Consider the following 14,116-nt stretch of genomic DNA (forward strand, 5'->3'; position numbering starts at 1 on the left):
TTCAATTGAACTACAGATTTTAAATCGCCCGCACTTTTATCAAGTTTGATTTAGTCGACTCCTTGCTCATTTATTGAAATGAGCGTTGACGTTGAGTTTTTATTGAATATATTAAGTAATTTTTATTATTATTATCTGCTCTTAACTAACTTCGCTTGGCTTTCAACAGTTGTCGCTTCCGTCCGCAGCATATACGCCATATTTTAAGAGCGATGACCAGGAGCAATAACAGAGCTGCCCCAACTGCCAAATAGACATCCAGCGAATAGTAGACAAAGCGATTGAGCTTCACAGCACTGGACCGCAGCAGTGGAGCACCGCGTGTCTCAGCCACATGGTGTACCCACCAGAGAGCGTTATCCATCGCCAATTGCGGACGTTCGTTGTAGGCAGCAGCAACCTTTTTGGCCTGCTGCTTGTAGCTGGGATCCAATGCCTGAGTGAGTGCGTCAAATATGGTCTGTTCGCTGAACTGCCTGAGGTCCACACGCACAGCCATGCCCCGTTGCACCAGAGCCGCCACATTCAAGTACTGATCACCATAGACTGGCATGCCCACCACAGGCACGCCGCTGGCGACGGCCTCCGTGAGGCCCATCAGGCCGCCGTGGCTGAAGAATACGCGCAAATTGGGATGCGCTAGGATATCGCGCTGTGGCAGCCACTTCATGATGTGCACGTTGGCTGGTTGATTGGGCAGCGTGTCGTTCTCCCACTTCCAGATAATCTGCTGCGGTAGACGAGCCAAGGCGCGAAGGAGACTCTCACGCTTAGCGCTGGACAGCGAGTTGGCTCTCAGCTGGGAGCCCCAGCTGATGAGTATAACGCCATGCTCAGCGTTGTCCAACAGCTGCTGCAGTGCATCGTCCAAGGGCTTCGCTGCCCTTAGATGCAGTCCGCCCACTTCGATGACATTCGGTGGCAGAGGCTTGGCGCCGCTGAAGGAGAAATGCTGATTGATGAGCATCAGTGAGGTGTTCTTCACCAGCTCGCCAGTGCTCGGGATGCCGGGGCCAAATCTCTGACGGAGCAGCGCATCAGCAGCGGGCACATTAAACAAGCTGCAAGCAGAAAGTAAATCTCTGCCCCTTTTCTGATCCATAATCAACTGCTGCTCACCTGTAAAGCCAATTGAGCGTGTGCGTGGTCAGCCAGTTGCCAAGGCGACCCGAGAAGGACATGTTCTCGGACTGGCCCAGAAACAGAGCCGAGATATAGGATGGTATTATTGGAGTGCCCATGCGTTCGTAATGCCACGGCATCAGGGCGCAACTGCTCATGGCGATGACGGGCGTCTGCAGTTGATAAGCCACACCCATCATGCAATCCGTATTGAATTGTTCCATGATGATGACGTCATAATAGCCAGCAGGATGTTGGAGCACCTGGGCGAGTGCCTCGCTATGCAGCGTCGCATTGCAGGCATCCCTGCCATAGGCGTACAGAATGAAGAACTCGCCGAACGGCAACAGAGATGGCATAGGAATATCTTCAAACATCTGCGGAAAGAATTGATGGACTGATTGATTGACTGATGCATTGCTTGATTACAGTTATTAATGCATTCTGATTGAACAGACTTTTTGACTGATTGACTGACAGACTGACTGCCTGCTGGATTGACTGATTAATATATAATATATTGACTCGCAGGCTAATTGTCTGAATGAGTGACTGACTAACAGATTGATCAAGTGACTGGCATGAATTGAGATACTGATTAGCTGCCTGTCTGTGATGCAGATTGTCTGATATGAATATACAATAAACCGAGATATAGTTACTAATTTTATTTGAAGAAGTCGGCCAATAAACAAGTATTATATATTCAGCAACTCACATCGAAACCAAGTTGGTTGCTCAAATTGACGCTGGGCAGGGTGTAGTCCGTATAGCCCTTCGGTGGCTGTGCATCGCGAAATGGGCTGACGACATCCACGTTGTGACCTATTTCGGCCAACCGGCGCAGAAGTGGCTGAAAGAACTGAAAATGGCTGATGGCGGGATGGATGAAGAGACCCAAGATGTTGAGAGCTCCCACTGGGCTGATTCCAGCAATCAGCGAAGACAGCAGCAAACATTTCCAAATACAATTTGCTTGCATTTTTTTTTTTTTTTCAAATTCAATTTTGCATTATATATTCAACATAAATCAAATATTAGATGAATTATATATTATATATATAATATATATAAATCTTCGCACGTAAAACGCACGCAGACGTTCGCTTGGGTCGAAAACTATTTAACAACTGAATGCGAATACTCAAAATATTTTGAGCACATATAAAAATAAAATTTGAGAGGAGAGCAATCTACCAGAGGGGAGATAAGAAAAAAAATAAATACAGAAATTAACTCTATAAGAGATCTCTTATACAGATAGTTCTCTTATATAAATAGACTTCAACATTTTAACTTAGTAGGGTTTCTATAAACCAATATAAGAGAAGGCTAGTTTAATAGATGTATATTTAAAATATACCTTTGCTGACATTTTTACTCTTAAGCAAATGTGGAAACTTAAAACATTGCATTACATATTATTTCCAAGATGTACATACATACATATATGATATTTAGATAATTTATAATATAGTTTTAGACTTAGAATTTAGAATTTACATTTCATATCTTTTCAATTTGGGTCAAGGCATAAAAGCTACAAGACGAATAGTGGGATGCAGGAGTTACTACACTAGTTATAATAGGAGCACAACATACGTTCACATACAAAATATCACATAGACTTAGCCAGGGATCGAATCGATTTAATCCCTTTTGTTCTTTTTATTGGATTGCTTGCCGCAACAGCGCCGTATGAGTGCGATCCAACTGCCAACTACCATGGCCAGAATGAGGCCAACGACAACATAGCAGTCCAGCGAATAGTACACAAAGCGGGACAGCTCTACAGCGCTGGATTTCAATAGAGGATCACCGCCAGTGTGAGCCACATGCTCCACCCACCAGATGGCCAGCTGCAGTGCCTGTTGCGGTCTATATTTGAACGAGTGCGAGACGAGCTTGGCGGCATCCACGTGTCTGCAAGCAACGAAGGAATATATGAATGATAGTCACAGTGATCTCAAGACAGCTCAACTCACTTCTTATCCAGCGCTCGCTTCAAAGCTCGCATGACCGTATTCTCGCCAATGTCCTCGTAGTGCAGCAGCACGCCCATGTCACGCTGCACCAGGGCAGCCGCATTCAGGAACTGATCCCCGTACATGGGCGTGGCCACGACGGGCACGCCACAGTAGGCCGCCTCAGAGCTGCCCATGAGGCCGGCATGCGTCATAAAGACCTTCACATTGGGATGGCAAAGGATGTCGCGCTGTGGCAGCCATTTCATGATGTGCAGATTGGGCGGCTTATTCTCGAGCGTCTCGTTCTCCCACTTCCAGATGACTTGCTGCTTGAGACGGGCCACGGCACGCACAATGCCATCGCGCTTTTCCGGCGACAACGAATTGGCGCGTATCATGGAGCCCCAACTAATGAGTATCACCCCGTGCTCGGCATTGTCCAGCAGGCGTTGCAGATCAGCGCTCAATGGATTTGTCTTTTGGATGTGAACGCCGCCCAGCTCGATGACGTTAGGCGGCAGCGGCTTTGGACCGCTCAGCGAGTAGTGTGTGTTCACAAACAAAACGGAGGTATTCTTCGCCAGCTCACCCACCGAGGGCATATTGTGGCCAAACTTGTACTGAACCATTGCATCAGCAGCGGGCACCGATAAGAGCCTAAAGATGTGAAGGAAACAGGTTAATGAGATCTGCTGGCAACACTTTCTTATGGGGCCACCTACTTGTACATCCAGTTAAGCGTATGGAAGCTAAACCAGTTGGCCAATCGTCCGCCAAAGTTCATGTCCTGCGATTGACCCAAAAATAAAACCGGTATATGCGATGGGATTATCGGAGCGCCCATGCGCTCGAAATGCCACGGCATCAGGGAGCAACTGCTTAGGGCAATCACTGGTGCTTGCAGCTGATGTGCCACGCCCATCATGCAATCAGTGTTGAACTGCTCCAAAATGATGACGTCATAGTATCCAGCCTTGCGCTTCATGACCGTCTGCAAAGCCTCGGAACGTAAGGTCGAATTGCAAGCCTCCTTGCCCCATTCGTAGAGAAGAAAGAACTCGATGAAGTGCTTATAGAAGGGACGCTTGTCGAAGAACTGAAAGAGGTAGATAGACAGAGTGAGCGAATGTGTAAGAGAAAAAGTCAGTCGGAACGACGGAGAGAGAGAGAGAGAGAGAGAGAGAGGAAGTTACTGCAGCTGAAATTAAGATTTCAGGTTTTTCATGATGAATTTGCAAATGAGTCGCGAGTGTGAAATGAAAAAGAACTGATAATAAAAATAAGTAGCCTGTAGACATACATTTTTACAACATATAATCTGGAAACTAAATTAGGTTTAAAATTGCTCATTACAGATGATAAAAGTTACATATGATCTAGAATTCCTAAGTTTACTTTCACTTTGTGCAGGGTATGTAAAAAATAAGTGACAATAAATCTCAGCGCATGAAACAATCAAATACGTCTAATACACCCATTAGTCTATTTTCATTTGGTACAGAGTATATAACGCAAAAGCGAAAGTAAATTTCAGCACAGAAAACAATTGTATTTTAACGTAGCTCGCGGCAATCCCTGAGCTATGTGCCGGCAATGCACCTCAAATACAATAGTTGTGCGTGGAATTACAATAAAATCAAAATTAACTAGCTTACCTTCAAGTCGACGCTGTTAGTCAGCTTCTCTATGCCTGTTAGCGGGAAGTCCTTGTAGCGTGCAGTTGGAATTTTAGCCGGAAAATGGCTAACGACGCTGACTTCATGCCCTGCCTCGGCCAGACCCTGCATGATGGGTTGAAAGAAATGGAAGTGACTGACGCCGGGGTGGGGGAACAGGCCCAGAATTTTTAGCGGCCGACCGGCGTCCACTGAGACGTGTGCCTGCAGCAACAGCAGCAGCGGCAGCAGAGCTGCCAGCAGCGAACGCAACTGCAGCATTATTTTATATGTGTTTTGTTTCTGTTGGCATGCGTGATAAATTTAAAATTAGAACAAAAAAAGAAGAAGAAAAAAAAAATTAGCGAACGAATGAACTAATCAAAGAAAATTGCAAAATAACACTTGTTGCATTTAATTGTTGCAAATTCTTAACCTTCGATGCAATTTGCACTGCGCATGCCTCAAAATTATGTAAATAATTGCAATGTGAAATTGCATGGAAAGTCCCCAAATCGCTGTTAACTTACAACGTATCAACCAAATCTGTGACGAAATTGCGCTAATTGAGTTTGTGAATGAAGCGGCACTCGAGAAATCAATCAAATGCGGAGCTTTATTGAAAACACAATTATTAAAATACCAAACAAACTGCAAGCCTCTTGTGCGCTTCGCAATCGACAAACGACTGACAAGAGCCATGTAGTCGCAGTCACAGTGCAACCCAAAAGCCGTTGACTGCGCTGCCGCTGAACATTCGAAATTGAGCTTATGTCAACGATCAAGGGCGCATTGTCTATTTTCTACACTCACGCATTTATTACACTCTCTTTTTCGACGAAGTTGCCGAAATGCTGCTGGCTGCAACGACGCGTCGCGAATCGCGATTCCCGACGCTCCATTATCCGAAAGTGAGCGCAACTTGTACATGTATATGTGATCTCTCTCACAGTTTGTGCACTTGCATTGCTTCAATTCGAGCGGCTCTCCCAAATTTTGCTCAGTCAGCAATTGCACACATGCACGCACATACGGTTCTTCTTTTACTCTTTTACTCATACAGAACATGAGGAAGAGTATATTGATTTCGGGCTGTGTCTGTTCGTTGGTTTTGCTCTGTACTCATACAGCTTGCGCACAGAGTATTGCAGAGTCAGTGCCCGGTTGCAATGCTCTTTTCTTTTACTTCCTATATGAATTTCTGTATATGTGAATACAATCGCATTTTTGGGGGCTTCAACCTGAGCGCTGAGCAACCGGTTGCAGCTTAGTCTGAGACGCATAAAAATTGCATTTTATTGTTTAACCATCGCTCTTATCGGTTATAATTTAGCTTAGAAGCAGACAGCTGAGAGCTGTTGCAAAAACATTATCAATTTGATTTGATAATGTCTAGTAGCACGTTTTACTGTCACTGATTAATTTTACTTGCTCTACTTTATTGAGCTGTATGTTTGTCTTTCGAACATACATCTGTATATGTATGTATGTTTGTGAGGCCTAACATGTACATATTCAAGTGTGATATTTTCATGCACATAAACAATACTACAACTGATAAGAGGGGCACTATTGCTATTATTATTGTTATTATTATTATTTTTAACACAACTGTTTTGCATTAATGGGAAGAATGAAGCTGGATATTCGAAGATCAAAATTTCTTTAAAATAGTACTACATATTAATTTGTTTTTACTAATAAGCCATTGTGTAGAATGAATTTTTCATTACGATCAAAATTGTCTGGGAATATTCTAATGTTATCAGTATGTTTACTTTCATGATGACTATACTAAAAATATTACGGGTCTCTTTATAATCTAATTGTTTATAATTTGATTACCATAGAACAACGAGTAAATTAAATATATTTAATCTTTTGAGGTCAGTAAAAATTTCTAGACTCTACGAAAACGAAATTCACATGTTGCTTTCGTGCATTAGTCAGCAAACACGTGATCAAATTATAATGAAATTGATAAGGCTTTTTAGGGTTCTGTTTTCACGGGTGCCAAACGGAATATTTATTGTTTCTTCAGTTTGTTTTGCTTAGCCACATTTCGCCTGCTACAAAGCCATTTCAAGAGCTTAAATAACTTCCAGACAGCGCCGATGCAGAGTAGTACGATTACCAGACAGCAGATGTAAATATCGATCGAGTTATACACGAACCAATTGATATTATTGCCCGCGCTCTGTACGAGTGGTGCTCCATTTGTGGCGATTACATGCTCCGTCCACCAGACAGCCAATTTGAGTGGGTCTTGAGGTCTCTCGCGAAATGCAATAGTCGAGCTCTTCATCTGCATAGCAAAGCTGTAAAAGAATTTAGTTATGAGTTATTGTAATACATGATGCTAACTCTAGAGATTTAGAAAATTTCCATCTGATTTTTTTTTTTTGCTCTCCTTCTCCCTGTCTTAAGTTTCTTGGGGTTTCACTTACTAATCATCCAGTATGGTTCTTAAAGCCCGACTTAGATGGTGCTCATCGAAGTTTTTAAATTCTACAATTACTCCAAAGCGTCGCTGAACAACAGCGGCAGCATTCAGAAATTGATCTCCATAGAAGGGCGTTACGAGCAATGGAACGCCACAGTAAATGGACTCCGAGGTGCCTAGCAGACCGCTGTGTGAAACGAAGGCCTTCACTTTCGGATGACACAAGAGATCTCGCTGTGGCAGCCACTCGAAGGTATGTAGATTCTTAGGCTTATTCTCAGGCATTGCTTTCTTTATCCAGCGCATCACGAATGTATAGCGATTCAGATTGGCTATGGTAGAGAGGAGCGCCTGCAGCTTGGGTGCAGATAAAGTGCTGGGATCAACCATTGAGCCCCAGCTGATGTAAATGACGCCCAAGTCGGACTCATCAAATAGAATTTGCAGGTGCTAAGCAGAGAGAAATTATAATAGGTCTGATATATTTATGAAATATACACCTACTTTGGGCAGTGGCTTGGCTGGACCCACGTGGAGACCGCCAACCTCCACGACATTAGCGGTATAGGGAGTTGAGCCGGACAGGGAGTAATGCTGATTGATCAGCATGAGACTCGTGTTCTTCACAATCTCATTGATGGGCGGGAGACCGGGGCCAAAGCGTTCCCTAATTAAAGCATCTGTGGCAGGTTCTGTTATATATCTTAAAAGAGATGACAAGGAATCAAAAAATCATACATTTCCACAAATGTGGTATAAATATACTTATGGAGTGCATTGGCAATATGAAAGTGGAGAAAGTTATTGAGGCGTTCTATAAATCCCATGTGATCTGTGTGGGGCAGAAAGTTCATGGGCATGACTGAGTTGATGTGGGGCGTGCCCAGTGTTTGATAGTGCCAGGACATGATAGCACAGCTGCTCAACGCAATCACAGGCCTACCCAACAGATGGGCAACTGCGGAGAGACAGTCATTGGCGAACTGCTCCAAGATAATGACATCGTAGCGCTGCGACGACTTGAGCAGCTCTGCGATCAGGGGCGAGTGCAAAGCCACCTGGCAGGAGCGCAAACTCCAGTCGTGCAGCATGAAGAAGTTGCCCATTTTCATGGGTATTCCCAAGAAATCAGATTGTTGTTCAATGTTCTGTCGGAAGAGAGAAAGAGTTGAGCTGGGGTGCTGTTTGTATCGACCATATGAATCACATTTACCTTTAGATCCACGAAATCCGTTAGCAGCGGCATGCCCTCAAAGACGTAATCCGTGTAGTTGGCCATTGGCTCCTTCAGCGGAAAGTAACTGTACATGCTGATATTGTGTCCCCGTTCAGCCAGCGCCACAAACAGGGGACGAAAGAAATCAAAGTGACTCTTGCCCGGATGTCCGAACAAGCCGAGTATCTGAGCCGACTCAACACCTGATGGCAGCGGGCCAGAGAGGGCCAAACCTAGCAGCAGCAGCAGCAGCAACCGCAACATGTTGCAGCCACACTGAGCGTATACTTAACTTTACTTCAAGGTCCAGATACGTTTGTATTTGCAAACACAAATTTGCAAACTGAAATCTTTGGTAATCTTATGGTTAGATCGTGACCGGCATTTAGCTATTGTTGCTAGCTTTGTGGTGGTTGCAGTTGCAATTATGTACTGTTGTTTTTTTGTTTTTTTGTTTTCTCGATTGCGGAACGATCAAGTCTGTATTATAGTCGTTTATCTAACGAGTTCTTAAATGCCAAATAAAGGTTGCAAAGTGCATTGTCTTGCAGTTACACTACACGTATGTGTTAAAATATCGCTTGACGCGAAAAGTAATTTGATATAGCGATATAGATTTGGTTTAATAATATATATGGTGTATTATTATTTCCAAGACTGAACTCTTAACTGCTTCAGCCCCAAAAAGTAACTAATCAGTTATGGAAAATAGATAAATTTTTTGTTGAACTGGCAGCAAGTTTTATATCAGCAGAATTATATAGATTAGTTTTGTTGGCACAAAATATTGTTTTGGCTTCATTTTTCGTCGACTTGATTTAAATTAATTTGGTTGGCAAGCAAAACAACTAATTTTAGAATATTATACACTTTGTGGTTTTTCTGTTCTATCAATGTTGTTAGAGAGTTCAATGACGCAATCTGAACTGAACTAATCTTTTTCTTCAAAAACTAGTCTTATATACCTAACATGAGGATCTTAAAGACACTTCCAGGCACTGGAAGGGTACACTTTCCATGCACACATGTTTAGTCAAGTGTCCCTTCATAGTTTGTTGAGCCTTTGTCTATGCTCAGGTTACATTTTATTAGCTGTTGCATTGGTCGCTGCAACTAAGGGATGACTGGAGTCAGGTAACGCTCAGGTTATTGGGTATTACTCTTTGTTTAGTACTTTTGACAGGCTCATACATGAACAATGTTTACTCTAATACTTATTTTGATAGAGCAGAGAAAAGAGAAATGTGTATACATATTTACACACCCACACATGTGTCTACATACAGGCACACAGAAAAACACACAGTTGTATATTCATATATACATACATAGATACCTACTCAGCATACATACATATATACAAGCACTCACACATACACACACACACACATGCAAACTTTGAACTTTAGAAAGCCCTTAAGTTTTTCCTGCACTTTTTGTTGTTTTATTTCTCTAATAACATTTGTGTTTAATTGCAGATTGTAATTAAAATTACTTAATGAATTAATAATACATTATTAATAGTCTCACTTCTCTATATATACAGATGAATGAATGAATGGTATACATATTTACCCTATTTATATATAAGATATAGTCTATGTGTATTAGTTATGTCAGAATTATGTCACTCATCATTTTTCACTTTATCGAAATCATTTGAGTTCCTTTAGGATAAATTTTTTTAGTGCTTTCTTGAATTTTCTATTCTTACATTTATATATTTCAAGCTTGAACACTATATATAATTAGATAGGTATATTTTCACAAACTTAATATTTTCTGCGCACTTGACAACTGTTTTGGAACTCGTCGCAGTCAGGTTGCCAGACAAACTGAAATTGCAAACTCAATGCGAATCGGTCAAAACGGTCGACTCGACGCATGGCTAAAAGAAGCAGAGAGTCAGTCAGAAGCACTGATCTCAGTTACTATGACTTACTCAGAGTCAGATCAGACCCTATCGGGCCCTGAGTCGTGAGTGTGTTGCAACAACAACAAGTTTAGTTACGCCCAGCTACATATGATGCAAATGCAAATTATGTAGCAAATCAGGTAAATAGTAAACAGTTGAAGATTCGCCAGTTAAACAGTTAATTAACTATAAACAATTAACCAACCATTTTTAATTTGTCAATGGTTTTTAATTCAATAAACGAATGTGCATTAATTTGATTTCATCTTTGTTTGCTTTCGCTAGAACGAGTTTTTATTGTTTTTATTTAGCAAACAATAATTAATAATGCACAAATAATTAAGCTTTTATTTGTAATACAGTTGGCATTTGCTATGATGGACCAGTTTTATTATTTATTATAATTAAGTATTCATTATATTTATATTTTTTTTTTAATTTGTTAAAGAATTTTAATTTTTGTATATACATACTTAAGAATTTTTAAGATTAGTTTAGTAAAAATTATTCTATTCAGAGCTCAAGATTGATATTTTTCAATTAAAAAAATTATTATTAAAAGTAATAATATAATTAATTTTTTAAATGTATAAATAAGTCAAATATTAATATTATTTATTTAATTTAAAAAAAATATATCTTTTCCACATTTTATTAAATTTTCTGCTTGCCCATTTTAAATGGCGCGCGAAGATAATTTCTTTCGTAGCGCCCTTAAAAATGCAATAAATAAAATATTTTTAATTTCCATTTGCTGTCAAACGCACCTTTCTGTAACATACTTCTGGGCTGTCGTCTGATTGGGAGCGCTCCACTCGCAGCCAATGGGAAATTTGGTAAACTTTCGGGATTTTTATGAGAATTGACAAAAGTTCTTGGGCCCAGGCGCAGGCCTATTTAAAATTCACTTCACTTGATAATTGTGCCGAGGGAGCGCGCAATAATCGTAACTTTTGAGATACTAATTTCAAAATGTTGCAGCATCGCATAAAATATCATTTGCGAAATGCTGGAATTTTCATATTCGTGTGGGCTATAGGGCCAGGCTGAGGACGGGGCCACGTCGTAATAATTGAGGAAATCATTTAATTAGGAAAAATTTTCACGTTCCGCTCAATTAGCGCACAACTTGAGGCAGAGATTTTTGGTAACTTTGACTGGGTAAAACTGGACGTTGTCAACAGCTGCGCTACTCTGTGGATGTTGATGGCTGACAGCAGAGGGGATGGTTGCTTGCTTGCTTGCTTGGCCATGGGCGGGGACGGCGGGGAGGAAAAGCGTTGGTTTGCTAGGCTGGGCTGGGCTGAGTTGACACGGCGTCTGCCAGGAAGTGTTGTGTTTATATTAGCAACACGTCATTAAATGCGCCTTAATTGTGAAAATTTTCACGAGGAAAAAGTGAAATGGCAAGTGCAGGAAAATTTACGACACATTATCAAATCAAGTGTGGAAAAACTTGTTGGAAAATTAAGCGCCCCAGCAAACATATCACAGCTGTTGCGCCTGAAAATCAATAGCTGACTTTTTATGCTAACCAATCCTGGCTACGACTAGAATTTTAGTTAAAGTTGAGTTTGTTCTTCTTGTAAAAAGTTTTCTATATTTAGTGGAGATAACAAAAAATCAGAGCCTATATATATATATAACAAATTAGTTCATTTTAGAACTTGATTTTCTTGCTTAAAAATCTTCTTCTTGAAGTTTAAGGATTCAGCTCATTTAAGACTATTTAGAAATTCATGAATAATTTGATTTTGATGGTTTTTTACAGTTCGACACATCTTTCAGGGTCTTGATTTGGTTGTTTTTCTTCTTCAACTTAAGATTAGCTCTGTGGTATCGCAGGACTAATCTTAACCCGAATTGAACGAGCCGGAATCAGTTGTGTAGATATCTGACGATAGAATAAGATATGGATCGGTAAGGATAGGACAATATTTAACAAATTTTTATGATAATATAAAGCAAACCTTTTGGGAAAATTCAATGGAAAACCTTGAGAATTAAATATGCTTTAAATTTAATCAGAGTATTTTCTATATAGTATAAGCTCCAGTTCTTAACATTCCTGTATTACATACGTAAATACATATGTACGTATATACATAAATACTCATTCCTCCCGCATTTTATTGACACACGTTGGGGGAAAAAAAATCTCACCCGTTCGTATCAATTTATTTTAACGTCTTCGGCATTTGAACTCTGATTATGTGCACTCGTTCACTTCTTTTTTTGTATTCATTTTCCATTTCCCATTTTCCATTTTCCTGGAGCTTTCTATTTGCTGATAAACGGCAATAAAATGGAATTTTAAATGATAGAAATCGCATTGAAAAGTCGCAGATAAGCTAAAAGGGTTACAGTCAGCGCGTGTTTGACTTGTGCAAAGTGGGCGGGGCACTTTGAACATTTTCCAGCCATTTACATTTAATAGAAGTGCATGAAAAGATAAGCACGCGTGTGAGTGAGTGTGTGAAATTTATAACAAATCAATAAAATGACAATAGGTGCAAACTTTATCGATGGATTTTGGCTGGAGAGTTGGGTTGGCAAGTATGGGTAGGGGCTGGCGGGGGAATGCCTCCCGGGAACGTCGTTCTATTGTGCAAAAACATTTGCCATTGATACGCCTGCGGGACTGGGAGATGGCTGAGCCGTTCGTACAGGGCGGGCAAGTTGTTGGACTCGACCCGTAACGAAAGTTTTCGATAAACAATTTTTCGCACGGAAGTGCAATTTGAAGTGAATGCTATCGGTTCCATGTCCTGAAAATGCGGAAATTATACAGAGAAAGTTTCTAATACATTTGTTACCGCCAATCAATCGCTTTGTCGTAAGGTGTTGTGCCACAGCTCAAGGGTTACCTGTGCAGCTAGACAGGTGGGCTAATGGTTTGTGTAGATAGCGAAGTTTTGCATGAAATAGATAGATTGTCTATAGTGGGCGAATGGCTGCCAATTATGAATAGTAGTTGAACTATATCGGGCGCCTAGACTATGACTTGTAGTTGGTGAATCTGTAGCAATAAGGATTTTAGGGTCGACTCTGCAAATCGGACTTAAAATAAGATCATAATATATATTTGTTGACTAATAGTTATATCTTATATTTAGAAATTTCAGTCTTATTTAGAATTATTCAACTTTTCTTTCTGAATCGTATGGTTTATATATGTACTTCCATGTGCAATGGTAATTTCCTTTTCCAAAAATTCCAATGAAATGAAATAATGTTTATAAATATATGTATATTCTTTATTATCCTTAAATAAAATTTCGTTTTTGTAATGTCAAGTTCCAGCAATTTGATAGCGTCTTTGGCCAATAGTCTTGCCTTGGTCTACGTTGTTGTCGGCCTGTCAGGAAACCACTTGCCCGGGCAGCTAGCACTTACCTGATGCAGGTGTCTTTAATTGACAGGCGCCAACTATTTATGGCCACGTCACGTGATCTATAAAGGTGACAGCCCCCGCCGCTGGCCATATGCCGCCTTGATTTACACGTAAGCTGCTGCTGTTGCTGACTCTCTTGAGTCTGAGACATTCGTAGTCTTATGGGCCAAGGTGTGCTATCCCTCAGCTATATCGATTAACAAACAACACTGAGAGTGGGTGTAAGTCTGTGTGTGTGTGTCTGTGTGTGTGTGTGTTGTAGCTATTTCCGTGACAGTAATCAATTTATTTTTGGCAGTGCGCCGATTGCGTTTCCGTTTCGTGGAGTACTCTGCTAGAGATTGGGGAAAAGTTAAGCGTGGGCCAAGTTTTTGGGGCCAAGTTACGTTTCGTTTGGTTTTTGG

The 14,116-nt window shown here is 40.9% G+C and overlaps 3 protein-coding genes across 23 annotated transcripts; all 3 read right to left on the minus strand.

The window, feature by feature from the left end:
• Positions 1-69: 69 nt before the first annotated feature.
• On the minus strand, positions 70-2,307 carry LOC149269686 (UDP-glycosyltransferase UGT5-like). Its single transcript, XM_089466189.1, has 3 exons — positions 1,841-2,307; positions 1,120-1,499; positions 70-1,061 (listed from the first exon to the last, which is right to left on the minus strand). Exons 1-3 carry the CDS (start codon positions 2,102-2,104, stop codon positions 146-148), a joined length of 1,560 nt encoding a protein of 519 aa, XP_089322315.1. The 5' UTR covers positions 2,105-2,307; the 3' UTR covers positions 70-145.
• A 148-nt stretch (positions 2,308-2,455) lies between these two features.
• Ugt36D1 (UDP-glycosyltransferase family 36 member D1) lies at positions 2,456-5,441 on the minus strand. The gene is made up of 5 exons (XM_018001394.2): positions 5,275-5,441; positions 4,745-5,047; positions 3,812-4,185; positions 3,108-3,746; positions 2,456-3,045 (listed from the first exon to the last, which is right to left on the minus strand). Exons 2-5 carry the CDS (start codon positions 5,024-5,026, stop codon positions 2,772-2,774), a joined length of 1,569 nt encoding a protein of 522 aa, XP_017856883.2. The 5' UTR covers positions 5,027-5,047; positions 5,275-5,441; the 3' UTR covers positions 2,456-2,771.
• Ugt36F1 (UDP-glycosyltransferase family 36 member F1) lies at positions 5,275-10,263 on the minus strand. 21 transcript variants are annotated; one of them, XM_089466177.1, is made up of 6 exons: positions 10,194-10,263; positions 8,401-8,959; positions 7,953-8,335; positions 7,692-7,890; positions 7,192-7,637; positions 5,275-7,062 (listed from the first exon to the last, which is right to left on the minus strand). In XM_089466177.1, exons 2-6 carry the CDS (start codon positions 8,665-8,667, stop codon positions 6,771-6,773), a joined length of 1,587 nt encoding a protein of 528 aa, XP_089322303.1. In that variant the 5' UTR covers positions 8,668-8,959; positions 10,194-10,263; the 3' UTR covers positions 5,275-6,770. The 21 variants fall into 21 exon arrangements, with proteins under 21 accessions (XP_089322303.1, XP_089322312.1, XP_089322310.1 ...); XM_089466186.1 differs by having other exon boundaries at positions 8,401-8,753; positions 10,176-10,258; XM_089466184.1 differs by having other exon boundaries at positions 8,401-8,883; positions 10,176-10,250.
• Positions 10,264-14,116: the final 3,853 nt, after the last annotated feature.

This window comes from Drosophila arizonae, chromosome 3, assembly GCF_054131065.1.
Source record: "Drosophila arizonae isolate 15081-1271.41 chromosome 3, UAZ_ARI_1.0, whole genome shotgun sequence".
Lineage (NCBI taxonomy): Eukaryota > Metazoa > Arthropoda > Insecta > Diptera > Drosophilidae > Drosophila > Drosophila arizonae.

Bases quoted from the DNA above. Each gene is read 5' to 3' on its own strand.
- LOC149269686 (XM_089466189.1), bottom strand. From the start codon at position 2,104: ATGCAAGCAAATTGTATTTGGAAATGTTTGCTGCTGTCTTCGCTGATT. The intron at 1,500-1,840 runs GTGAGTTGCTGA...TTCTTTCCGCAG, and splicing joins GCAACCAACTTGGTTTCGAT to ATGTTTGAAGATATTCCTAT. The intron at 1,062-1,119 runs GTGAGCAGCAGT...TTCTGCTTGCAG, and splicing joins ACGCTCAATTGGCTTTACAG to CTTGTTTAATGTGCCCGCTG.
- Ugt36D1 (XM_018001394.2), bottom strand. From the start codon at position 5,026: ATGCTGCAGTTGCGTTCGCTGCTGGCAGCTCTGCTGCCGCTGCTGCTG. The intron at 4,186-4,744 runs GTAAGCTAGTTA...TACCTCTTTCAG, and splicing joins CTAACAGCGTCGACTTGAAG to TTCTTCGACAAGCGTCCCTT. The intron at 3,747-3,811 runs GTAGGTGGCCCC...TCACATCTTTAG, and splicing joins ACGCTTAACTGGATGTACAA to GCTCTTATCGGTGCCCGCTG.
- Ugt36F1 (XM_089466177.1), bottom strand. From the start codon at position 8,667: ATGTTGCGGTTGCTGCTGCTGCTGCTGCTAGGTTTGGCCCTCTCTGGC. The intron at 7,638-7,691 runs GTAGGTGTATAT...CTCTCTGCTTAG, and splicing joins CAGCCAAGCCACTGCCCAAA to CACCTGCAAATTCTATTTGA. The intron at 7,063-7,191 runs GTAAGTGAAACC...ATTCTTTTACAG, and splicing joins AGAACCATACTGGATGATTA to CTTTGCTATGCAGATGAAGA.